This window comes from Gallus gallus, chromosome 2 (genome assembly GCF_016699485.2).
Source record: "Gallus gallus isolate bGalGal1 chromosome 2, bGalGal1.mat.broiler.GRCg7b, whole genome shotgun sequence".
Lineage (NCBI taxonomy): Eukaryota > Metazoa > Chordata > Aves > Galliformes > Phasianidae > Gallus > Gallus gallus.
The window spans coordinates 102,697,946-102,725,472 of NC_052533.1; the positions used below are offsets into that span (position 1 = coordinate 102,697,946).

The 27,527-nt window shown below is 40.6% G+C and overlaps 1 protein-coding gene across 6 annotated transcripts in view; it reads right to left on the minus strand.

Moving 5' to 3' along the window:
* Window positions 1-1,427: 1,427 nt before the first annotated feature.
* ANKRD29 (ankyrin repeat domain 29) overlaps window positions 1,428-27,527 on the minus strand; it is a 34,312-nt gene continuing 8,212 nt past the window's right edge. For 3 of the 6 annotated variants that reach the window (XM_040688630.2, XM_015277978.4, XM_040688638.2), the window contains 8 exons: window positions 26,791-26,889; window positions 23,569-23,667; window positions 17,510-17,608; window positions 14,243-14,341; window positions 9,489-9,587; window positions 8,554-8,649; window positions 7,411-7,509; window positions 1,428-6,111 (listed from right to left, as the gene is read on the minus strand). In XM_040688630.2, the coding sequence (XP_040544564.1) occupies window positions 6,028-6,111; window positions 7,411-7,509; window positions 8,554-8,649; window positions 9,489-9,587; window positions 14,243-14,341; window positions 17,510-17,608; window positions 23,569-23,667; window positions 26,791-26,871 (756 nt within the window). In that variant the 5' untranslated portion in view covers window positions 26,872-26,889 and the 3' untranslated portion in view covers window positions 1,428-6,027. Of the gene's footprint in view, window positions 6,126-7,410; window positions 7,510-8,553; window positions 8,650-9,488; window positions 9,588-14,242; window positions 14,342-17,509; window positions 17,609-23,568; window positions 23,668-26,790; window positions 26,890-27,527 lie in introns of all 6 variants that reach the window. The other 3 variants (XM_040688611.2, XM_040688619.2, XM_046938219.1) reach the window with 2 other exon arrangements.

The following is a 27,527-nucleotide window of genomic DNA, read 5'->3' on the forward strand; positions in this document are numbered from 1 at the left end:
GCCTTGTTATTGATCTCCTGAGAGTTAGCATCTCTTTAAATCACCGAGAAGGTAAAGCAGAAAATTTATTGACACATATATTTTAAGGTCAAGGAGCCTATTATTATCACATAGTATTACTTCTTGGATGTTGCATTGTTTCATTCATAGAATCATAGAATCATGGAATGGCCTGGGTTGAAAAGGACCACAGTGATCATCCAGTTTCAACCCCCCTGCTATGTGCAGGGTCACCAACCACCAGACCAGGCTGCCCAGAGTCACATCCAGCCTGGCCTTGAATGCCTCCAGGGAAGGTGCATCCACAGCCTCCTTGGGCAACCTGTTCCAGTGTCTCACCACCCTCTGAGTGGCTAAACTTCCTCCTAATATCTAACCTAAACCTCTCCTGTTTCAGTTTAAGACCATTCCCCCTTGTCCTGTCACTATCCACCCACATAAACAGCCATTACCCCTCCTGTTCAAGTATTGGAAGGCCACAATGAGGTCTCCCCGGACCCTTCTCTTCTCTAAGCTAAATAATTCAGTAATTCCTGACTTGAAAGCAAAACATTTTGTGTGAAACAAATCTCCTAGAGGGAAAAGTATTTTTTTTTTAATGTGAAATGATAAAGGAATCGTCTCAAGGAATTTGTTTCAATAAATATCTGACTTCACTGTTGAAAATCCACAGATCGACGTTTGAACTTATTTAGATTCAGCCTTTAGACACTGCTTTAGCGCTCATGAACAAGTTGCAACCCTTTCCCTTGATATTCTCTGAATAGATGGAGATGCTTTCTTGAAGTGTGTCTGTAGGAATTGTTGACATTATATCAAAATATAGCTTATCGAAACACAAAATTGTACAAGTGAGGCAGAAGGCCTGGGATGTCAGACACAAGGTCAAAAACAGAGTGTTCAGTGTGGACTTTCCCCTTTTACAATAAGCATAACCCACAGCTTACTATGAGAAGTATATCAGCAGGATGTAGACTTTTAACTGGAAGAGATTGGATCAGCATAAGAGCCAGCTTTACATTTAGGAACAGTAACTGAACCACCACGACCTGTTTGACTAACTGAATACAAATATAGTCTTACTCCTTTGTTTCCTGAGTTGCTTTTTTGAAATCTTCCCTTCAGATCTGACCTAATGGATATTAATGTCAAGGGAAGTCTGTCAGTGATGTCTGGGTCTCTGAAACAAACCTTATTTTGTCACGCTAAATTAAATTTTCCTGTTTTTCAAGCCAGAGCATTGGCTTTATTTGTTCTGTGAATGCTATCTCATCTGTAAAGACCTGGAAAATAAATAAAAGTCTAATGAACCAAGTGGAATAGAACAAAGTGGTCTTAACATGAATAGAAAATTAATTCTGGCGTTCTACAAATAGAAATAACAGAATACAGAAAGTGACAGATAAATATTGAAGTGGACACTCAAGTGTGATAAGCTGAGTAATATATTCATTTTTATTGAAACAGTGGCATGGAAAAATATGTTTTAGCAAGGCAACATTCTTGTTGTCGAGTATCATCAGGCTTATGCTGCGTGACATTTATGTAGGTGTTATTGAATGTGTAGAAGGGCAGGTCAAAAGAAACTGGAATTCAGACAAGTATGAAACGAAGATGACATCTGAAAGGACTGAATGCAGAGCTGCAGTGAGAAGGCACAACTCTATTTAGTCCCATATGTGCAGTATGTTACTCCAATGCTGGAAAAAAAGAGCCACGTGTATGATCTTTGGTTGGATTTTTAGCATACATTAGCATTTTAACACCATTGACTCATGGAGCGTGGGGTAATGACAGGGGTTCCAAACAACAGTAGTATTTTGTGTCTGTTCAGTATTTGCATTAAGTGAAGGACAAATGGGACAGTTTTTGTGCTACCTCATTCTATGTACAACAATTCTGAAACTTCCAAGAAAAGATGCAATTTGATTTACTTACTGATTTCCCAGTAGTCACTATGGTTGGCTGTATAAAGTGTGAATGATTCCTGCAAATAGATTCTGAGACAAACAACGATTATTAAAGTGCATTAAGTCTGACCTGCGGCTATTTCATCTGGTGCTCTGATCCTCTCAGCTCTTCTAATCTAAACAAAGGTGGGTGGATCAATAGCAAGGCAATTTTGCTCCAGGGAAAGACTGGCGTGTGGAAGAAGTGGCATTAGGTCACGAGATAGGACATTACCTTTTGTAACCCACGTGCCTGTCCCTGTACATTGCACAGCAGCGATCATGCTAAATAAAGGGCTCCATATACCTGTGATCTGAGGCCATACCACTATCACATCTCTGATGGGATGCCAGCTCTCTGAGTACCCACAGGTCTTTCCTTATGCTCATCTCTATCTTACAATGGCTAGATATCTGAAATACAGGCACAAAGCTTTATACTTTTCCTTGGCTCACGTGGAGCTTGTTCTTGCACATCCTTTGTATTCAGTTACAGCTGATAGGAAGTCAGCATCCCATAATACCTGCATAAATTCCAGATAGAGAGGGCAGCAGGCTACGCCCCTGGATCTCAATTTGCAGAGAGACAAGCCTAAAAGCACTGTGCTACTGGCGCTGTTGTTGTCTGTGAGATACACGTATTTATGGCACTTCTTGGAAAATGAAAGCATTTTGGCTTGTTGTCCTATTTCTACTTCATGTCCTTATCCAGTACCTACCTTCTTCCTGTCATCTATGAAGTGGATTTGGTGCCACTTAATTTCTAGTCTAAGTTTATTCTTGCCTATTAATGTGAACAGGTGAGCAGCTGCTGCGTTTGATTGGTGTGTGAATGAAATCATCTATTTCCCTGCCTACCCCAGAAATGCATTTTGGAACTTCCAAAGATGGCTGTGTCTGCAGAGCACTTTGAATCCCTCACACAAAAGGCACTACAACAATGTAAAGAGCTACTGTTGATATCAATACATCACTTCAGCCAGGGAGGGTATGCAGGTTTCCATTTTAGAACAACAAACAAACCGCAGCAGTATTTACTGAGCACTTTAAAGATAACAGTGGTTACATAAACACTAAGAATTGTTAAGGTTTCTTTGTGAAAAGGTTAACTGCATGGTGGTAAACAGTATTGCAACTTCCAAGCCCATCTACAGCCAAAATAAGCACCTTTTGGTTACAGGGAACTCGAAGCCAAATCCAGCCCTCTCTTCAAAGGCTCTGAGATGAAGCAAATACCAGAAGGTCTTCATGCCTAAAAATCCCAAGCTGGATGAGGAGGCTCTTGGCTGAAGCCAGATTCAACTTCAGCCTGAACATGGCAGAAAAAGATTTTCCTGACACTTCTCTACCACTGTTGTACAGCCTGTGGACCTTACCACCCAGCATTAAGGAGAGCCTAGAGGGAGCTACAAGCCTTTCCCTTCAAACTGTGGCAGAACCACATTTTAAATATTCTTTAGAAATAAGAAAAGCCTGTCGTAGCCCAACGTTGCTCAGAAAAGAAGATCTAGTAACTGCATCCCCTCAGAACGCCACCAGATACTCCATATGGGATATGTCATCCCAGATGATCTTCACCTGCTGCGTTAGGACATAGGCTGTGGTAGCTAGTCGTGGAGGCAGCAGGAAACAGGACTTAGAAAGTCCTGCTGTGAATGGTGGGGAGCATTTTCTCATGGGCAGGCATAGCTCAAGTAGTTCTTTTGCTGAGTAGCTGCCCCTTTTAGGGTGAGACTACTTGAACAAGGAAATACGCCTGGCAGGAAGGAGAGGTTACCTGCAGCCCATCTGATAGATTGCTCACCCAGAATGGCTGGCTACTGAAGACCCTCCAGTGATTATCCTTCCCCTTTACAACTATGTCAAGGCTTTTCATCTTAAAAATGTGGTTTTTCCCAGCTGTTTATATGCAGAAACTTTAGGGAGAAATATCAGTGTTGTGGCAAGGCTGCCTGGAGTCCCTGTAGCTTTCTCCAGAACAGTGTGTTCACCTTCAGCCCGCTGGGGCCTCCAAATGAACTCATCCTCTCCAGCACTGCTTGTTAAAGAAGTTAAAGAGTCCAGCCCTGTAAAATGCTGTGCAACAAACTTTCCCAATAAGGCTCTCAAGATTTCTACCTGCTCCATTTTTTTTCAGTCTTGCACAGGATTGAAACCTGCATGCAATCATCCTGCACATACCTTGCATAATTCTTTGGTTCTGTACCAATTCATCTGCAAGTTTCAGTGAGGCACAACATTATTTGAATTTAAAAACACAGCAGCATGTATTACCTAAACAATTAGATTTTTTTTCTGATGTTGCCTTCCTCTGTTGGAAAACTTAAAGCTTTCCTTTCTAATGCTGAATAGAAAATTAAGAGAAATTTCAGCTGCCAAGCAGCTCCCTTCATCCAGCCCTGACTTCTTACCTCACTCACAAAAAGAATAACTTTATCATTTGGTAATATATATGGCTAATTTGCTCTACGTAAACTACATTTCTTTGTGCAAACTCACTAATCTTTTTTTTTTCCCTCCAGACACTGAAGCAAAAGTGCAAAAACTGAGCTAAATCCTTAGCCAGACATTTTTAAAGCAGAGCATACTTTGGGTTTCCTTACAATTTTCTCTGTCCTCAACATCATAAGCAACTTTTCAACAATTTGTCAGGGTCTGAAGACAAGTGAAATGCCTGGATTTATATATACTGGATTAACATTATATCTCAACTCACTGTAAAATAACCTGTAACGTGTTTGTGGCTAACAAGACTTAATATGTTTTTATACTGCAGAAATGACTGGGTTTTAATGTAGCAACTTACAGTAATAAGGTTATAACAGCTCTTTCCAACACCTTAACAATTTGCACTGCCTTCTGCACACAGGCACCAAGTAGCACGTGTCATTCTAAGCATCTCAGCCACAAAAAAAGGCCAGATTTGCTGTTGAGTTTTCCAGGCCCACATTCATTAGTGGGCCTGTTCAAAGGCGGCTACATGTAACCCTCTCACCAGCTGTTAAAACACCTGTATGCTGTGGACTTCTCCATTAACTCCCATCACAGACTTTGGAACAAGTGCATTGCATAGTAGCTGTGCATATCAAACCATAGTGTTACATACAGGGAAGGGCATGCAGAACATATGTAGATTAATTGTAGAGCATCTGTAGTGTTGTGTCTGACAGCCAAACTTCTGGTGTACTTCCTTTGCTCAGTAACTGATCCTCTCCTGCCTGTGGAAAGGCAGGTATGTATGCTGTAGGGCTGGGGATGCCTTCCCACAGCACTGCACGCACACTGCAAAATGCTGCACACTGTCCCACTGTGTCTCTGTTGCTGGACAGAGGAATCAGTTCAGATGCTACATCAAGGAGGAAGTCACTTTAGTTATTATTTGTTCGGTATCTTTTGGCATAATTCATAATGCTCTGGATCATTTTACAAAGCTCTAGGTAGAAACCAAAATGTTACCAAAGCCCTGGGCTGGCAGGAGGACTTTTCTTGTAAGGATGTCACAGATGGGATGTCCCTCTAGCCCTGTGTGGCACTTGGTGGTACAGAGGAATTGGCAGAGCTAGCACTGCCAGCAGAGGGATTGCAGCAGCACCATAGGGACCAACTGACTCCAAACAGCTGCAAGACCTGGGTGTCCTTTTGGCACAAGGGCTGAGTGCTCCCAGCCCACAAGTGCACCCTGAGGCACTCATCACAGGCGTGTGGCCATGCCAGTGTGGGAATGTGTCTTCGAAACACTGGGAGCACTTGGGTGTGGGGGGAAGCACACACTGCAGGCGTGGAGGAGCTAACGTCAGTGCCAGCACTGGTGGGACCCTGGTGCGTAGGCAAGGCTGTATGCAAACCCTGCTCTCAGGCCAAACCCTGCTCTTGTCATCATCCTTCTGAGTTCAGAGATGCCAGGCGGAGGCCCGAGGGCACGGTGGCTCCCTGGCAAGGGCCTCACATGTTCGCAGTCATATGCTGGAGAGGCTGATCAGTTCTGCAAACTGTTCCAAAAAGCCCTTCTTGGGCAATCTAGGTTTACTGTCATGCTAATGTCATCGGGGCACAACTCTGCCAAAACACATTTGCTGCATTAGCTTTTCCTTTGCTTTTCCTTTGTGCGGAGGAGTCGGAGGATACGTTCATTTTTTGTTAGTTCTGCTGGCAGTTCGTTTGCCTGGAACAAAAACCCTCCAAGTTAGAAAAAAATAAGCAATTATTTCCAAAACACGTTTTAAAAGCATTCAGCCCTAAAGAAGATGGTGCAGAGCTTAACCATTACATGCTTATTTCAGCGTTGTCTCCACCACTGTTGGAGATATCTTAAGAAGTAATCTTTGCACGCAGTGTGCAAGTATCACTCAAGTCTTCAAAATAATCTTAGCCTGGGATCTGTCTGCTCAGCTCATTTTGTGCTGCCTGCCCAAACTAAATGGTATCCTTCGAGTTCTCTTTGCTGCTGGCACAAAATTGAAAGAGAACATTGCTGCTGCGCTGTTTTGGGGAGAGAAAAATCCAAGGAAAGACTTTAATTGCTAGGAAATAGTCAGCCCTATTCTTTAGGATAGGTAATAGAAAAGCAGAGTTTGGTCTTCTTTATGTATTGAAAAAAAAAACCTGATAGCAAAAAAATACTTATAATGAATCTACTTCTGAAAATCGGTAATTCTGTTTTGAAAACATATTCTGTTTTACATCTCATTAAAAGAATGGGTAGAAGAGGTTATAAACACAGATTTTCTATGCTGTATACTCTCCTTCTGCAAATTGCCATCAAGGACAGAAAAACGTTGCACGTTGGAGGATAACAGCAGAACAAACTGCCGTACAAGCAGCATTAACTCTGCTGCCATCAAGTGGATTGATATAGAAATAACATGCATAGATTTTATGTTAAATAACCAAAATATTCAAAATGCATATGCGGGATTATTTGTGTTATAAAATTTCACTGACATCATCATAAACCAGAAGTAAATACCAGTTCATTCATTCACAGCTTAACTAAGCCAGTCAGATCTCAAATGACAACAGCAAATAGTTCATAAACACAACTCAGAGAGGAAGATATGTCCATAGAAGTGACCAAAAAGTATTAAAACACTTCACAGAATAAAAAAAGACAAATTTCTGCAAATAAAGAGTTGCTGTCATAAAAGGAATCTGAAGCTATTTCAGTAAACGAACACATTTATAAGAATGTATGGAAAGGTGTATGTAACTTTGAGGTATTTTCAATATTAGCAATGTGCTAAATCCTAATCAAAATTTACCAAAGGAGCCAATATGCACATTCCTTACCACAGAAATATCCTCCTTACACATCTGCCATATGAGACACAAATATAAGTTCTGGCTTATCAAAACAAATAACAGATTACTGTTCCCCAGGATATAACCTAGCGAGCACGTGACATGCACAGGTGCTCCAAAGCTCTTGGTGTGTCCTTGCCCAGGGCGGCATGCTGAGACTTACCTTGTTCCTCAGGCATGGGTCTGCTCCTGCTTCCAGGAGCAATGCCACCGTCCTAACATTGCCACTCAGAACAGCTGCATGGAGAGCAGAAGTACCGTTCTGGAAAACACCAGTGGAGACATTTGAAATCAAAAGGGCAGTGAAACAAAAACGTTAGCAATGAACAAACATACAAACAGTAAATAATATGGAAAAGGTTATGTCATCAAAGAGTATGACTGTGATTTAAACAGGGTGCAGGCATGCTAGTGAATTACAAAAGAGATGATGTTAAATGCTTTAATGAAAAAATTCAGGGTCTTTTCATCACAGTAATATCTTCTTTTAAAAATTGTCCTTGACAATACATCAGAGGTGAAATGAACTCAGCACTTTCTGCTGCCTGGCAGTATCAGCCATTAGCAAGTGAAAAACAAGGACAAGCAGTAATGGAAACCATCTGTGCATATTATTTCCCTTCTCTGATGATTAATGCTCTCACTGGCAGACAGCTGAATGGTGATTTTTTTTTTTCATAGCTCACCTTTTGCTCATGTCTGCAAACTGGCAGCTCAACTAAGTGTGGAAGATATTTCATACTTATAATTAACAACTAAATTAATGACACCTGGATTTTCAAGTATATCAAGACTGCCAATTAGCTGCATCCACAGAGTCTATCAAAGTATGTGATTTATGAGTACACTCAATTTCATTTGCTATTAAAATGCAGCTTCCAAAGATCTGCTATTATTTTTTAAGTCATGTTTTGAATTCCAAAACAAAGAGAGAATTGCTCACAACAGATCTCTCAGGACGCTGAGAGTTTGCTGACTAAAGTCAGTAAAGTGCAGGGTATAATGCTAAAAACTGCAACATCATGAGCAATCTGTTGACAGATTCTGTCAGCTGACAGAAACTAAGATAATTCCTTCCACAACACAGTGTGCTTCCTCATTCCAAAAATCAAATTCACAGCATCTTTTCAAATGACTTGTTTCTATGTAGCCCCAGTGACTAAACAAGTTCATTCCATTTTTCTTTTGACTTTCTGAGCTCGAGGTCTTTATCATCTTCCACTTGCATAATTAGGAACATTAGGACTTCCATTTGACTCTTTGACTTCTTGTATTTGTCAAAAATTCCGTATGTTTCACTACTAACCTTCAGCAGACCAAGAGTGGGAGAAAATTTCAGTAACTCTTCTATCACATTGTTGTACCCTTTAATGGCAGCCTTCAGTAAAGCAGTTGTACCATCCTTTAAAAAAGGGAAGAAGATCAGTTCGATCATAACAAACATTTTATCCTCATTCCCCTAGTCTGGAGGGCAACACCAGCTGTCCCCCACATCCTGGAAGAAGGGTCTTGCTCTGCTCATCACCCCTGAGGAGGCATCTCTACAACACAGGCTGCTGATTTCAGGGCATCTGGAGGATTGTTCCCCTGAGAGGTGAAAACTTCAAGGAGAAATAAACCAGTGATATTATATTTCATGCCCGTGTCTCATTTATATGGGCATTTCAGAGGGCTGGAGCACCTCTCCTGTGAAGAAAGGTTGAGGGAGTTGGGCTTGTTTAGCTCAGAGAAGGCTCTGGGGAGACTCTGTTGCAGCCTTCCAGTACTTGAAGGGAGCTTATAAGCAGGAGGGGGACTGACATTTTATATGGTCTGACAATGCTAGGACAGGAGGGAATGGCTTTAAACTTAGCTTAGATGTTAGGAAGAAATTCTTTATTCAGAAGGTGGTGATGCACTGGAACAAGTTGTGCAAAGTTGTCAATGCCCCACCCATGGAGACATTCCAGACCAGGTTGGATGGGCCCTGGGCAGCCTGATCTAGTGGGTGGCAGGGGGATTAAAACTAGGCAATCCTCAAGGTCCCTTCCCACCTAAGCCATTCTATTCTATGACTCTATCTTCAGTCCCTTATTCCAGGATGTCATTTCCTTATTCCAGACATGTATGGAGAAAGAGAGCCCATGGGAAAACGTTACAACTTGGCAAACAGGGTAAGCTCTGGGAACACTGGGCCTCCCTTCAGACTGCTTTGCAGCCTTAAAACAAGCCAAGAAGAATCCGCAGACAAGTGCTACTCACATCCCGTGCAGCGTCCCGCTCAGCTCCCCGGAGCAGCATGACTCGCACCACTTCACTATGGCCCATCTGCGATGCAATCCACAAAGGTGCTGTCCCATCCTTCAAACGAAATAAGACTGTTAAAGGTCTCACTTTTATATCCTGTACTCCTTGTCTGTGGATATGGATGAACTTCAATTCCTCAACAAACTCCTGCACAACAGATAGACGGTTAGACTGGATGATTTAGAGGTCTTTTCCAACCTTGGTGATTCAATGATTCTATGAAATGTGGACATGGGAGCTCAGTGCATGAAGTCAGAACCTTTCCACTTAAGGCGTCAGGGTACCCTTAGATATTTTCTCTTGCACATTTGACTTGAAGCAAGCATTACTCTATGAATTCTTAAAGCCATCTCTGGCTTCCCAGATATGCTTTAAATACATAGGGAAGTTTGAAACATAAAGGTCAAAGGTATGCTGCATAGTCAAAACTCTAGGTGGCTAGATGTGGCAGGAGACACTGTCTCTTCTTAGGGAACCTAATAAAAATGTCCAGACTTACAGTAATGGTGAGTACATTAAAGATTTTATCTGCAAGAACTCCACTAGAAAACAAGGCACTTTTCAAGGAACACAGTGTGAACCAATCTGGTTTGCAAAAAACAGATAATTAAAATAATAATAATAATCTTATATAATCATTATTTGAGCAGAAAATCTCAGAAAATAAAATGCATGCTCAAAACAAGCTAAAATTATTGTCAGGTTTCTACCTCAAATGCAAAGGTGAGTTGAAACACAAAGTATTTCTTGCTGCAATTGGAGTTCAGTTTTGTGCTTATTCCTCCTTTTGATTATAAATGGACAAGTTTGCTTCTCAGAACTAAAAGAGGTCTCCAGCAGTTATGTGGTGCCAAATTGATTTTCACTGGCCTTTAACAAAAGGCTTTTCCTGTATGGACTTCAACTTTTAAGTGAGGCCACAAGTAGCAGGGTGCCTTCTTGTGCCCTCAGTGCCTGCCAGTTCCTCTCGCCTCACCCAGCAGCCTGGAGACTTGGCAGGAAAGATAGGAGACAAAATATACTGGTGCCCCCAGAAGAGCCTTAATGAGAAGTTTTGGAAGAAAACAGCTTTTTATTTTAAATGAAATATTTCCACCTTGATCAAAGAAGCAAACTCTTCGGTGCCAAATGAAGATTCATGTGACCTGCTAAAGCTATTCAAAAACCCTGTTGAACCAGTGCTCTGCTTTCTATGGGCTAGTGACTTAATCCACTGGAGGAATCAGAAAACTTATTTCCTCTTTTGGTATAGCATTTTGGTCTTTCCTCTTTCTGGTTCCGAGAAAGAGCAAATGTGAGTCCTGGTATCTTCAGCCTTCCCAAATGGTGAAGAATGGGGTCTTTGTCAACTCTTCTATCACATCTCTATAAATGATCACATAGAAGTTATTGGCTGACCTCATTCTACTACATAACCTGTTAGTGCAATGAATGGTCTTTATGATTCAAAAATAACAAAGGCTCTCTTACACACAGAGCATGTGATTTTAGCGTGATAGCAAAAACCCTTTCAATTTATACTGTTTACTCTGTTAGTAAGCTGACACTTCATAATTTTTTTTCCACCAGAGGGCTCTAGAAAGTAGCGAGAGAGATACTAAAAAGCCTATAAGGTTGGAAAATGTCTGAGAGACGTCTACACCATGTGATGTGTATGAGGAACTATTGCTTTGTGAATCCATGCTTCTGTTTGCATAAGAAATGCAAATACAAGAACAGCATGGGGAACACGTCAGCTTTCTTTCACTCACAGTGACATTTATAAGGATGAGTCTTTTCAGTTACAAATGAAAAGAAGCAGAAGGAAACACTTGTGTTAGATAACATCAGTGTTACCAATAAACTGCCTTTAATCGTATTGCTGTTAGACATCATCAGTTACAGGGTAGAGGCAGAAATACGTTGTGAGAAAGTGACCATCTTGGAGAACTTCACTTAAAGGGAAGAAAGATGACGAAGTTGATAGTGGGTTCCCACTGAGTAACGTCAGCTTCTGTCTTTTAAACAATGTCTAACAGGCAGGTTTATGTAAACACATTTATATAGAGTAGATTAGATTTCTATCCATTTTCGTGTTTATGCGAGGTGCAAAAGAGATATTACATACTACTAAGAAGTGATGTGAGGATTCCTGTACAAACAGATATTAGGGCTTGGAGATGAGTCAGGAAAAAAGCAAGCTCAGGGAAAGAAGCAGTTCAAAGTGTACTTTCCTCCTTTTGTCTCTCTGCCCACCCAGCAGACTGGAGACCATAACATTTATAGAATAAACAGTGTTAAATACTGCATATGTTTTAAGCTGTGTTTATTTCCTTATTTGATTATAAATTCATTGTAGATACGAACTATATCTCATTATGTCCAACAATCCCAAACACACCCTGATGGAAATTTCTGATGCTCCTTCTCAGTGCTTGCTGGTGGCTTGAAATTTTAGGAAGGCCTGGATTAATGCAGGAGGTGAAATAACTCCAGTATTCCCACTGATGACTTTCAGGGACAGAGAGCCCTTACTTTCAGGCTATTCAGTGTCATCTCCACCATCCTGCCCATCAGTCTTTTTGTATCTTGTATCATTACACCAGCTGAATTCTTGTTTATAATAGGTAAGCCAAGTCTGAAGTCTGTACTCTGTGTGGTTTTACTTGCTTACATATATGTGATTACATTTCATGTACACAAATATTAATTTTCAGAGTATTTTGAATCTACTCAGCCAGTCGAACTAAAGCTTGCTGGGACACAGGCTGCCAAAACACAGTGTAAAATTCACTGCCAAATAATCTTCTAGCTTTGCTTTTGAGTTAGAGAAGCAAAGAAACATTGCCTACATCAGTCTGCAGACACTGTCCCAAGCTCTGTCTAGACAATAAGATGACAAAAAAATTCCAGTCCAGCTCCATGGGGGCCCCATCACAATGTCAGAAAGAATAGAAGCAAGCTAAAAATCAAGCAAAATGACATTTCCAGGGAAGAAACTCTCCAGAAAGCTTCACTATTCAGCCCTGTGAGAGTTGAGCCAGAGGGCCTGCACAGAGGCATCCAGTGCCACCAGAGATGTGCCCATGTGTCAACAGAAACCTTGAGGGACTGGGAAATGGGGCACAAGACCCACTGTAGAAGCAGGAATACACACATAGGGAACATGCAGATGGTCAGGAACATCAGTTATGACCCCAAGCTCACAAGATAGAGAGGAAAATGTAGACATACGAGGCAGGGAAGCATGAGCTGACGCTGGACGCCCCACATCCAGTGTTACACTGCTTAAAATAGTTTCCTACAGCAGTATGAGCAGCAGTTTGATGGTAAGAGTCATTTGGCATAAAAACTGCCCCATCTAGGCCTACATTCCTGGTGACCACCATGCCACCTTTGAACAGAGTACAAATTTGTTAGCAAGAAAGGGACTGAAGTCCATCCAACCATTACTTTACTAATTAAACAATAAAAACATTCAATTTGTTAAGGAAATCCTTCAGATTACAGTGGGCCTAAACATAAATGCCTCAGACCTATCCAGCCATAATCTTAGCAGGGATCGGAGGTACCCTGAAGCAAACTAAGCCCATGCTGTCAGAGACAAAACAGAGCCAGGAGGAACATTCACATGGAGCTGAGCCTCTGCCTCAACTAAGATTTAAAAATGCATCACAAAGCACTGTGTTATAGAAATTGTATTGAAGAGCTGAAATGTACTGTCAGAAAGAATTAGTTGAAGCATTATAATTACTTTTTTTTTTGGTAGTTGGCGTAGAGTGTGGTTTTTATGGTGACATGGACTAAACTGGTTGAGGTAAATCAAAGGCTCCCCAACTTTGTATTAACCCGCTCAAAAGGCATTAATGCATACACTGATCTATCTTTCCATATTGATTTTTTAGACTGCATTAACTAACAGTCAACAACACTTCATAACCTTGACCTAGGGAGACAATGTGGAGGCAGCCTAGGAGCAATGAGAACATCAGTGCAGGGCTTGGCTGCCAGCCTCCCTCCCTGTTGGTTAATGCTCCAGCCTGAGTTTCAAAGTGCACACTGAGAACGCATAGTAAAACTAAATGTGAAAGGTCTTGTCAAAGATTAGCTTTGATACTGATATATACACACACACATATATATATATATATATATATATATTCGAAGCCAGGTATACTAGATATAATACTGTATCTCACAAGCTTTTCCAAGTGTTTCCAAAATTTTCAAAAGAATGAGGATATGATGGACCATGTTCATGTTCACAAGTAACTTGGTACAGCAGAAGCAGGACAGTAGTTGCAAGAGGTAGTGCAAGGCACTTACATCATCATCAAATACAAATTGAGAGTTTCATTTTGATTTAGCCTGGTTCCATGGCCCAAGCATACCCAACCTGCACGTGGTTCAAAGTTGTCCAGAAGAATAGCCAGACGTCTGATCCCTGTTTGATTTGAAGCACAGTTGTTGCACACCTAAAACATAGCTTCTAGTTTCACTTTTTACAGAAACAATCTAGGTTGTGTGCAAGCAGAAATGACTGGGGCACTTACTTCAAATCCACACAACAAATCTGAACTAAAACACAAATACAGGCACAGCTACATTCTACCCTCCAGTGAAAGACCACCATGGGAACCCAGTGCCCAGTAAAAATTACAGTGTTAACTTTTAATAGCTGTAAAGTTTAGTAATTGGACATCAACGCTGCCTTGAAGGGTGGAGCTTACCTGCCGTGGCTGGTTAACTTTGGCTCCTGAAGAAAGCAGCAATCGGATGACATCCAGATAGCCTCCTTGAGCTGCCAAGAAAATTGCAGAAGCTCCATCCTAAGAACAAATACCTCCAGCTTACATTGTGTTGAAATGACACAAATTTTTTTAACACAAAACCAAACCAAATATGTTCTCCTTTCTAACCCATTGTGTGCTAGAACATCATATATACAGCTAAGCTCAAGAAACAATGACTAAAATCACAAGTCTTGTTCAACCAGGCTGTATGGGACTTTGAGCAACCTGCCCAGCCTACAGCAGGGGCATCATAGCTAGGTAATCTTAAAGGTCACTTCCAAACCAAACCATTCTATGATTCTACAATAACAAACTATGGTAACATTTTCATTCAGCATGCACAAGTACCAGCTCCCATTGTGCATCACACTGAGCATTAAATCCTGGGTGTGGAATACCAAACGTCTTGTTCATCACCAAAGTATCAGTCTTCCTAACTAGAAATCCATTCACATTTAGCAAAATGTATTTATTTACTTAATTTCTATTCACTTTTCTATGCCTATACAGAAGTGCTCTGCCACATAGATGCACATGGTAAAAACATGTCCAAGTACTTTGCAGAGCTGGAGACTCTGGCACTGAAGCCTGCCCTTTAGACTGAACGAGTGGGTACAGTACCACATTGCTATGCCATGCCAGCAACTACCATGCTGCTGTTCTGGCACATCTTGCAGAAGAGACTGACTGTAATATAAGCATGTAAAAGTAACACATGCAAGACAGGGTATCTCCTAGCCTATGAGAAGCCATCATTTCCCTATGGAAAACTTGTGAAAGAAATAACTAATTCAGGTTTTATTTTTCTTCAACGTGTCTTTCACATGGAGATGTCAGCATTAGAAAATGCACAACGCTTGGATTCACATAAGCTTTTTTCATAAGAGAAAGTTATGAAGTTTTATATATATACATATATAATTTAATATATAATTATAATTTATCTATATAATAATATATCTATTTATTATATAGATAATAGATATATAATAATATATCTATATAATAAATATAATTTAATGAAAAATGTTCAAACTACATTAAAATCCATCCAAAGAACTTGAAGTGAAAATTTGTATTGAGGGTAGGACAGATATTTACCCATCATATATCCACAATACTCTGCACAGAGCATTCTAGGGCAAGTTTTCCCAGAAAGTGGGATATTCTAGTTTAAGTAGAGCCATGAGTGAACACCCCACCGTGTCTCAAATGCACAGGGGCATATCTTACAGGCACCTCCTGTATGTATTTTTCCAAAATACAGGGCATTTTGATGGAAACCCATTTTTGACCTTGTTGGCATATCACCAGGTTGGAATGAATGCTGTTGTCTGCTTACATATACTGCTGAGGTCCTCCTCGGGCCTGAAACATGAGTTGAATAGAGAGCCCATGAACTGAAGATAACAAGTTTGATCTTCATTTCATGACCACTGCCGTGGTAAAGAAGAGAGATGCCTGCTGGTACTGCAGATGAATATTTGCCCCTGGGTCCTTTAGGAGGCTGTTTTCTCTGGCTGCTTTGCAAATGCATGAAATTGGGTGATGATATTGGGTGCTTTGTAGGCTTCCTCCAGCAGCACATATGGCAAGAACACATCCATTTAGAAAGTTTACAAGGTTGTATAAAATTAAATGAGCTCTTAATTATAGCATCAACCAGGATGGATAGCTTTGGTTTGCCTATCATCCAACCATTTTTTAAAATTAATTATTTGGTTTCTGTACTTGATTTGAACTGATGCTGCAAAAAGAAAGCTGTTTAGAGGCCATTAAATATTTCTTCAAGTAATATTGTTTAGTTAGTGTATTCTCTTGTCTTCTCCTCTACTCCTCACATGATTCAACTTAAAATTAAAACATCTATCTTGATTGTTTGAGGAGGACTGACCAAGAGCATGCTCAAAATTCTTCTGCTCTGGCTGCCTGCCATTGAAACTGCCAGCCAGATACTGCTGCACAAAAGCTGCTTGGCAACGTCCCAGAAAAGGAGCCAGGCTAACATTCATTTTTAAGAGACTGTGTTCTTATTTTATGAGGCAGCTGTTTCTGACTGGTTTTGCTTAATGACTGAAAGTCATAAAAATACATCTCTAAATCTGAATGCAAATATTGCTCATTTCTAGGAGAGGCAACCAGGAAGTCATTTTACTGCCCATGAAGTATCTGCAGGTGTGATAGTATTGCTATTTTTAAACCAGGTGGAAAGCCCTGGGATTACCAAGCACAGGATGACAAACTCCCTGTAGGTTAGAAAGGTTGTTGCTACTTGAGCGGCAGTGACAACGGAGCACCCTTCTTTATAAATATGGGGAGGTGGCCTCACAGAGGTGGGGACTCCTTGTGCAACCAGTGCACAGCCCCTAGCATGTTGGTGACTTCTGTGATCACCAGCCCTCAGACTGACAGCATCCTGCAAACCCCATGGAAATGGCTGAAAAACCCCATATATTCATAGTGAACAAACTGCTCTTTGTCAGCCTTGTCTTCTGCCCTGGAGTAGGAAAGAGCAGTGGGAAGTGAAGAGAAAACCCGCCACTCCTTTCTGTTGAATGCTGAAAAGCTCAACTTATTTGAGTCTCTGTTGAAGTAACGTAAATCTAATACTTCATTGGCTCAATCTAGCTTTCTGAAAAGTCAACTAAACACTGTCAGTTCTGTTGTTTTAACATTCTTTGCCCAAAGAACTAACAAGCTAGTGATGCAGATATCAAATAACATCATTTTAACTGATATTTAAGAAAAAACACAAAACAGCTGTTTTAAGAACAACGTAATTTCTGCACTTCTTGGCAGAAAACTGATGAAATGATTCTCAAATATTTCAGTGGGCTTATAGTTCTTTTTTGTCTGCACTTTTGTCTGCACTGTAAACCTGATGTGATAGAAAATAACATTTTGAGCTTTAGTTCAATAGTAAGGGACATCACAAATCTGATGCAGATTTGCAACTCAGCCTTCATGCAGACAATGAACCAAAAGGAAGCTAAATCATCTTTTCTGTTTTTGTACCACTTCTCCCAAAATAACACAAAGCAGACAGTTAACAAAAAACACAACTTAGAGAAGCAGAGAACTATAAAGCCACAATGTTTGGCAAATGCTTCTCTGTGCTGGAGCTAGAGTACCTGCTGCTGTCCAACCAACAGCACATTTGTTCCATCCACAGCATTATCATATTATCTTTGTCAAATAACTCACATAAAGTTGATCATGAACGTTGGCACCGTGTTTCAACAGAGTTTCCACTACTTTTGTATGCCCATACTGACAAGCAGCTAGAAGAGCAGTACCTCCATCCTGTGAAAAAATTGAAGAAAGGGTACAGAAGGTTGAGAACAAAGATGCTGGACTGAACTTCACCATGTAATATAAGTAAATTTTAAGGCTTTTCAGAATTTGGCTCACAATACACCCTTCACCTGCTCCAGAAGCTACCAATCATCTTCCCTTCTTTGACTAGAACTTCATGCCCTATCATGTTCTGCCTTTCACCCGCTGACTGTTGGCCTGAAGGAGAGCAGGGAGGATGCATCTAAAAGCACGGTAGCTAAATATGAAAGCTTGTACCAGATCAAATCTGTAATCATCAGTGATATCCCCAATACTTTTCTGGGGCAGTTACACTAAGGGTAGGCCGAGGCACGCTCATCAAGTTTGGCTTGCACAGCTGCTCCCACAGAGGCCACCTGAGTTGGGAAATGCCTCACTGTTGCTGGCTGACAACTCCAAGGCAGCTGAAACAACGGAGACAGCAAATGCAGGGCTTGCCACACACTGTTGAATGCGTTCAAAAATTGCCATCATTTCTGACGCTGGTATGGAGAGGTTCTTTATCTTCTGCCTGGGACGGCACCATGCTATCACGCAAGAATGACGCACACCCCACATCACTGTTACCAAAGATTTCCTCTCTTCCCTGATTTCTCCCAGTCTCAAGCTGCTCCTCCACAAAGCAAGCTATCTAAAGTATTTCGAACAAATGGCTTCCACAGCTGTTATTAGTGTGGGCAAAAGATTGCATTTTCCCTCAGCCTTGTTCTCTGAAACAGTTCCAAAGTCTTGTCTGAAACTTTCCACATGGACAGATAGCCAGCAAGAGAAATTACAGCCCAAATGGCTGAATGAATTTTTTATAATGGGATGTGCCAATCAAACTTATTAATCTATGGTGCTATTTCATGCCTGTAACTCTCATGAAAACTCAAGGTCTGACATGGCTGAAATAATCCACAGAGACTGTAACCACTCTCAAAATCTCTTATTCGCCTTTCCCCCATGCAACATTAAAAAGCAAGCAAGGCATCAGTGTCAGAAGAGTCACAGATGTGACATCTAAGAATTGCATATTAATTCTGGGACTTTTAAATAAATATATGTAGACAACCTGGTCAGTTGCTCTGTAGCTACGGTGAGTCTCTAGATTTCCTGTCACATTAATAGGAACTGCTGGAACAAAACATGAAAGCAACCACAATAGTTCCTGGATTGAAGCAACAACAACAAAAAACAACAGAAAAATATACACAGAAAGCTCCCCACCTCTACATACTTAAAAACAATGGCAAAAGCTAGTGGCTTCATAAAACCTACTTCCTATCTACAACCAGCTGAAAGCCATTTTGCTTAAGTAATGAGTTACCAGATCAAAGGGCTTCAAACGGAAAAAAAAAATAACAGGCATTTTAAAGAACTTTCCCTGAAGGAAAGTGGGAGAAAAATGTTGATGAGTTAAGAAGAAAGACTGAGCTATCAAGACTGGTCATCCTCTGTAGAGAGGTAGGGAAGGATGACCTATAGGAAGCTTAAAAATATCGAGTCTCCCCCTCTGTAAGGAAATGGGCGCATTCAGATGCACATGGGAGTAGTTTGTTTGTTGCTTTATGGCCCGCTTATTGCTCTATGGCTTGTTTTTCATTTTCTAAAACCCTTGTGTTCTCCACAAGCTGTTATTTTAAGAAGATTGTTTGCTTATTGACATAATTTCTGGAGGCAACCGAATGGCAGATCCCAAACAAAGAGCAGGCCTAACCACAGTCAGCACAGCAGAGCATAAGGCGTGTGTCTGGAGCAGAACTGTGTGATCCCACATTGGAGATGTCACAGCTTTCACATAGGTAGAAGTATCACTATGATAAACAGCAACAGGTCTTGCTCCAAGAAAGGGAATTGTGGACAGAATTTTCACAGAAAAAAACCTTATGGAAGAGTGCACTCAGTTAAATCAAAGAATTGACAATGTTTGACGAAACACTACAAAGTTCCACATTTTTTAGTAGGGGAAAAAAAAAAAAAAAAACATCCTCCAACTCCTATTGAGCTTACATCTTGCTTTCCCTTATGCTTTCTTCCCTTTTGGCCAGCACAAGAGCCTTTTCTCCAGAAAATTCTGTCTGGATACCCCACTGTTTTACAGAATACAGGGAACGTAGATGGAAGGATGAAAATAAAGAAGTAAATGCCTGAGTTTTAAAATCCTTTGCAGCCATGTGATTCCCACTTTTCTTTATTTTTTTTGGCCTCAGCTGAAACAAATAAAACGCTGAAGCAACATGTTTGGTACTGGCAAGCCTCTTGGAAACTCCGAGCAGGGCAGAAAGTGGGAGCAGGGACATGTGAGCAATCACGGAGGCACTCCTAGGGCAATAACTGCCCTGCAGCAGGTTAACAGGCAACAGCGCTGACAGAAGGCACTCAGCCTTGTGCTCATTTAGTGCTCATACCCTGTTGCTTTGACACAGTGTAGCTTCCACTAATTGTTCACTGCAGACCCTTCCAGCAAGCAGGGAACACAGAGCCTGACTCACAGCTATCTCTGCCATTCTTTGCTCGAAACAGCTTTATCTTATCCCTACCTTCTTCTCCCTACTGGCAGCGCATACATTAGCTGCCAGTCTCCCACATAAGCACTTGGACAGCATCCGATAAGAACATGCTATCTGGGATGTACCTCTCCGTTTGCCTACCTCTTCCTTTACCTCTGTCACCATTGCTTGCAAGTACCTTAGAAGTACACGGTGTTTTACTTTCTCTGAAATACACTACAAGGGAGGGAAACTGATTTTCTGCCATTACTACCTATTGAAAAACATCCTCCAGTACATTGCGTGACCTGCAGCATCGCTCAGAAAATATGCCACCATGTAAACCACACACATGCTCATAACATGTCACAGATTAAGAAAAACAATAAATCTCTGATACTTATTTCTAGGGATGTTCACTTTGCCAGTGTTGTGATTTAACTTGGCAGGTGGCTAAGCACCGCACAGTTATTTGCTCACTCCTCCCTTCTCAAGTGGGACTGCGGAGAGAATTGGGAACAAAATAGTAGGACTCGTCAGTTGAGATAAAACTATTTACTAAGATAGAGAAAAGGAAAAGGTTAATACGTATGACTATATACACATATATATGAATGTATATAAAAAGTGATGCACAAGCAATTGCTCACCACTCCCATAGCAATGCTTATCTAGCCCCCCACGCAGCAGAAGAGTGCATGTTGCACTCCCACTCCCTTCCAAACTCCTTCTGCTTGATGTCATATGGTATGGAGTATCCTTTTGGCAAGTTTAAGCCCACTGTCCTAGTTCTGTTTCCTCCCAGCTCCTTGGGCCCTTTGCTGAGAATGGACTTGACTCTATGCAACATTGCTTAGCAGAAACTGTAAGCACTGGTGTGTTATCAACATTGGTTTTTTTTTCCTAGAACCAAAGCATAGCATCGTAGCAGACACTTTTCACTTTTTTTTAAGAAGAAATTATACCACTTGATACTAGACAGCCTGTCATAGTGAATATCAATTCAAATGATACAAAGCATAACAAGAATTCTTGTATTGTTTGTTCTCCTGAACTCTTGCATATAAGTAACAAATGTAGTAATTAAAATGTATAGAGAATTACATTGCAAAGAAGACAGTGGGTTTTGCATTGCCTTGCTTTCAAGTGTCTGTTTCCTAAGATACCTTCAATCTCTGCTTGTATTTTAATTACACATCTTCATTTATAATAGAAAGATTATTGTAAATTGATGAATTTTGCAGGCAGGAAAACAGACAGGATCCTCATCTTTTCCAGTTCTGCTCCCAGCTGAGTGCTTTAATCAGAAAATGCCTTATCTCTGACTTAGAAAGGCATATTTTGTCAGCTTCTTCATGTCTGGAGTTTGGAGGGTAGGAGAGAGAAGCCTATTATCTTAGCCACCCATTAACAGAACGAAAATTTGATGTAATAATTTCAAGCTATGAAATTCACACTATTAAATCAGAAAACTGAACCAACACCAAAACAATCCAAAAAGCCAGTGGGAAATGCTTACTGTCAATGCAGTGTGTTATCAGTGGTGCCTCAAGTAGAACTGCACTTGTCCAAAAGTGGAAGGAAGCAGGAGGGACTGAATGCAGAAAGATTTTCCCATCATTTGGATCTTTACACCTTTTTATCTGCCTCAGTGACTCACAAATTTATTTTGCATGCCCCAAAGCAGATCACATCATTGTCATGAAGGATCAGATAATTGCAAGCCTGCTGTTCATCCTGTGGGCTAAATCTCGACTTCTTCACAAACACGTAGTTCACAGGCTGTGCAAAGGCTTGTTGAAGATGTAAGTGTCCCCATACACAGAATAAGGTACTGAGTCTCTGCTTTCCACCCTTAGTGAGAGTTTCCTGCATTTGCTGCTTTTCCTCCCTCAATAAAAACACTGCTGACCCTTATACTTTGTCCCAAATACTCTCTGGCTTTTGGTCCAGGCTTTTTGTGACAGGGACACATTTCAGTACTTCAGTATAGTTTTTGTGGCTTGACTACAGGTCAGATGACTTAAAGAACAATGTAAATTCATTCACCCAATTGTATACAGATGGATGTGGGAGAAGAATATTTTTCTGAATCTTACTATCTTTACATATGCTTCATCCTGACTTGCTACCCTCACTGTGATACCTCACCCTAAAATAAGACTGAGAAACAACACTTACTTTAACATGCAGCTTCTTCTCATAAATGAAGTTACCCAACACTATAAAATCCATTACAACCTATGGTGCTAAGTTCCAACATTGTACTCCACGCTGTGTTAAATCACAATTTCACTCATGTTTTTAAATTTACTGATTGATGCCTCTGCTGTGGTCATGATGTTCCTTACCACTAGCATAATTCTCTGAAGTACCAGAATCAATGCTCATCCTATTGTACAGACATGCACGAGCTCCATGACCACGAAACCTTCGGATTTTTAATCAGTAGTATCTGCTACATTTCCTAGAGCTTAAGGAGTTGAGTCCCAGTGATGTTCCATCAATTCCTTTTGTATTTAAAGCCTGAGTTTGGGGGGATTCTGAAAAGCAGGTATAGGTTGAGGTAGCTATGATGACAACGTCTTAAAAAAAATGGTTGTTGTTGAGTAAAGAGCTATTTTTCTTCAAATACATGTCACTACAGATGCCAAGTTAAGTGTCTGGTAGGGTCCTCTCCAGATTATGGAAATAAAGAATTTCAGCTTCATCAGCCCCGGTGCTCTGAAATGTGGCCACCACATCAAGGGCAAGAATGCTTCATGAAAATCTGGTGCTTTTGGCTCTGCTTGCTGAAAGCAGAAGTGTTAGTACCACCTTGAGCAAAGAAACAGAATTGACGCACTGTGGCCAGCATACCTGCTCTTAATGCTGTTTATTCTGTGAGAGATGATGAACCAGACCCAAGATCTTTTGGTTATTTTAAATTCTGTAAAAGGACCAGCCTGATCAACAACAACAAAAAGACAGACATTATAAGGTGTATTTCATCTTCCTGTCACAGATGACTAAGTGGTAATTTAGGGAGAACTGAAGCCATTGTATTCTCATGTCTCCTATGATGGTATATAAAGACTTGTCAACGTGGATCAAATCTCTGTATGCATAAATGGAGTAAATATACACCTAAAATAGGATTCTATCTGACCTATATGAATAGATCCTTTCTTCTTGTGTTGTAGAATGACGTAAGAGGAAAGACTGATTGACTGATCTCACCATCAGTGAACTGATCTTTGACCAAATTATGCCATTAAGTTCAAGTAGCATAAGCAAATATTTTCACAAGTTAATATTTTCAAAATATACCGTACTACTCACACTACTCAGAAAATGTTTAAGTGAGGAAATCTTTTTATCATCTTGCTGCTGCTACAGTACATTTCATACAAAGAAGAAACAACACCCTTGATAGTTAGAATGTATCAGCATGCAAAACCAGACCCTCCATCTTACCTTATTCTTAAATTCAGTGGAGGCTCCAAATTCAAAGAGAAACTTCACCACATCATTGTGGCCTTGCTGTGCAGCAAAGAACAGAGCAGTTGCACCTGACTGTAGGGAAAAAAATGGATTTGAAAAAACCAAAAAACACATAACATGCTTGACCAAAGTGCACGTTTCAGATTAGAATTTATTAAGCACAATAAACTGAATATCAGCTGAAAAGATATGATCATTTTGAGGGCTCCAGAGGACACAAAGTATCTTAGGTGAGTGGTCAGTTTTCTTCTCATTGCACTGAGATGACTGGTTAGCATCACTGAATCACAGAATGGCCTGGGTTGCAAAGGACTACAATGATTATCTAGTTTCAACCCCCCTACTATGTGCAGGGTCGCCAACCACCAGACCAGGCTGCCCAGAGCCACATCCAGCCTAGCCTTAAATATCTTGAATGAGATGCTAAACTATCAGATTAGATTTGCACTCATCTTTTAAAAATCTGTTAGAGTAAGGTGTCTGGAGCAAACCAGTTTTTAAAACATCTGAAAGTGTCTAATATAAGTGGTCTTTAAGTGCAGAGCAAGTGTGTCCTTCTATCTATTAGCTCGCTGAGTATTTGTGTTCTCTTTATCACTATATGAATAAAAAAAAAAAAAGAAAAATCAAATGAAAGCTGAACAGAGCACATTCCTGGTAGAAAATAAATGTTTAAGTACTTTAAGGAGAAAAGCACTATGAAGTGCAATATTAAGAGGAATTGGTGAAGATTAAAATTATGCAGGTTACAGAATCATCATACTCTGAGTAGCCAGATAATCACAGAATCACAGAATGGCCTGGGGTGAAAAGGACCACAATGACCATCCAATTTCAACCCCCCTGCTATGTGCAGGGTCGCCAACCACCAGACCAGGCTGCCCAGAGCCACATCCAGCCTGGCCTTGAATGCCTCCAGGGATGGGGCATCCACAGCCTCCTTGGGCAACCTGTTCCAGTTCCTCACCACCCTCTGAATGGCAAAACTTCCTCCTAATATCTAATCTAAATCTCCCCTGTCTCAGTTTAAAACCATTCCCCCTTGTCCTATCACTATCCACCCTTGTAATCAGTCATTCTCCCTCCTGTTTATATGCTCCCTTCAAATACTGGAAGGCTACAATGAGGTCTCCCCGGAGCCTTCTCTTCTCCAAGCTAAACAATACTGGACTTATGCTTTTGCAGAGTTTCTCCTATACACTTCTTAGGATTCATTTACCTCTCTTTAGTCTTTAGACAAGGAAAGAAAGCCCAGAGGCAGAAAATAGCAGTCTTACACACAAGACAAACAGACATTTGAAACCAAGCCCCCTACCACCTGTCCCTACAATCTGAGATAAACAGGAACATTGGATGGACTTAGATCAAGGTGTGGAAAGACCACAGCGGTTATTCAGCATAAAAGAGCTCTACTTTGCTTGACTGTGCGCTAGCAAAACATGATTTCTCTTGGCATAAGTCACCCTTGTCTTTTGGATGAGTATCTTCCTATCCAGCTAAGCAGCCTTCAAGCAGCCTTCAAGCCAGCTCTGTAGCTCCTGCTTTCCCTTAGCCTTGTCGGAGAGATGAAAGCACATACTTTATACTAGTTGTACGTGATACTGTCATTAACATTTTCCTGAATAAATCAGGAAAAAAAAATGACCTTGAAAGATTTTAAAGGCTGGAGAGAAGGGAAAGGTTGAAAAGAGGGAAGAGAAGCATGCTTTCCTAATTTTGAGCTTTCTCATCACATGCTGAAGGTTCAGGAAAAGGGAACTAAAGAAGAAATTCTCCAGTGCCAAAGACTTTCATCATAATAGCACATGACCCATAAAGACCAGTTTAGAGCCCCCTCTCACATACATATCTATGGAGCTCCCCTTTCCATGAGGTTCACAACAATTTTGGTGTACAAGAGCACTAGTTTGAGTATGTAGATTTACTTTCAGATTAGTGCCTTGGTCTTCAGGGCTTAAATTTAATCTATTTTCTTTCTCTCAGCAACAGAGTGATTCTGGAGGATTCCAGTGTTTCTATTTTTATTGGCTTGCTGAATCAGTATGTCCAGAGTGATACTCAAGAGTAGGTCCATAAAACTGTCCTCAACTTTTCCTTTTGTTGCTGCTTTTCAAGCAATGTTTATCTAAGGGAAGGTACATGTTTAAATACATACTTTGTTGGGCCAGGATACACTGAAAGATACTAGCAATCATAGTTAAAGCAAGTTTAAGCTGGTTAGTGCAAAGACATTAAATATGACATCACCAAGTTTAGCATTCACTGACTCAGTGACTTGAAGACATCAGCACAAGATTAATGCTCATGCTTCAGGTAACAAAAGGAAAATGAGAAGCATTTTCTTGGGTTGTTAGAGTGATGAAAATACTGCTGTCTTGCTTTTCCTGCCATCTTCCCATGCCACTGCATGTCCTCGTCAAACTGCAATTCTTTTGGGACAGGTACAGCTCTCTTTGTTCCAGAGCACTGTGCTCTCTGTGCAATCATCACGCAGGCCAGAATGGTTGTAGATACCCCTTACCATTACTTGAGCAGAATATGAGAGGAAGGCACTTCCACAAAACTAAGTGCTGATATTTTCCCTTCTACAAACAAGCACATCATGATGTGAGAGATGCCTTCAATGCAAAGCAGACAGGCAGGATAGGGTATGGGTGATTAAGTGGTGTGATATTTAGAGATGAGTTGGCTCAGAATGAGAGGCAGGAACTCCCGGATATAACAAGTCAAAACAATGGCTGGGTTAGCAAGGGCAGCCACACTCCCTGTTAATGACCAAATTCTGCAAATCAAAAGGTAAAGGACTTCTCCTTATCAAATTACATTGATGCAGTCTGGGGAGTTGTAAATTTCTGTGACAATTAGTAACATGATGAATGCATAAGTGGTGTAACCCTCAGGTTACATCACTGATATTTTCATATCTCATATCACTGAAATATTACTGCTCCACACCAGCCTCATGTATTGGAAATCTTTGATGAATTATTTATAAATACACCTTTGGCATCTCATTTTCTATTACAAGTTCCAGACATCAGATTCCTTAATGTCCTTAGGAGAACAGACCCTGTTTATACATACACTGCACAGCAATTGCAGTTGGCAAAAAGCAGCAGACAACATGTTTTTATTACTCGCAGTAAATCAATAGTCACTTAATCAATCCCTGTTTCAAGGCAGAACTTCTCCTACCTCCCTCTGCAGGTTGATATCTGCTCCTTGCAACACCAATTCCCGTACACAGTCTACATGACCATAGTAAGATGCAACCATTAGAGCTGTTGTGCCAAGCTGGGAATAAAGAAAAACAGATCAGTATTTTCAGTAGACGCCTCCAGCAATGAATCAGGCTTTCTGAAAGAGACAGCATATCTTCTGAACAGCTGAAGGAAGTCTATGCTCAGTGATCAGAGATCCTGTTCACTCTTTCCAGAAAGGGGGAGCAGTCCTTCACTGAACAGATTCTTAGACAGTTTAAAACTTTCTATCATGAATACTTTGAAAATGAGTAATTAGCAGGTGTTAAAGCAAATAAATTAGACTTGCCTGCGGTGCAAAGCCTGATCATTCAACGAACATGTATACAATGACTTTACATTACTTTCCTGGATCAAGTGTAATAAAGATATCAGTAATATTTTGGGTTTATACATTGCTTTTATCAGAAAATCTCAAAGATTTTATATCCTTTCCAGAAGAATAACCTTAGGAAGCAAGTGACTTGTATGAGTTATTTAATTGTGAGTCATAGTCAGCATTATGATCCAAGTGTCTTGAATACTAATACCCTATCCAAACAACTACAGCAAATTTTTTCTCTCTCTGTGACTCTTCATATTGCATCAGAGAACTTTCCAGACCAGAACAACACATTCAGGTTTCCTCAATACCCCAATAAGTCCACTGCAGCATTGACCTAAATAAGAGTT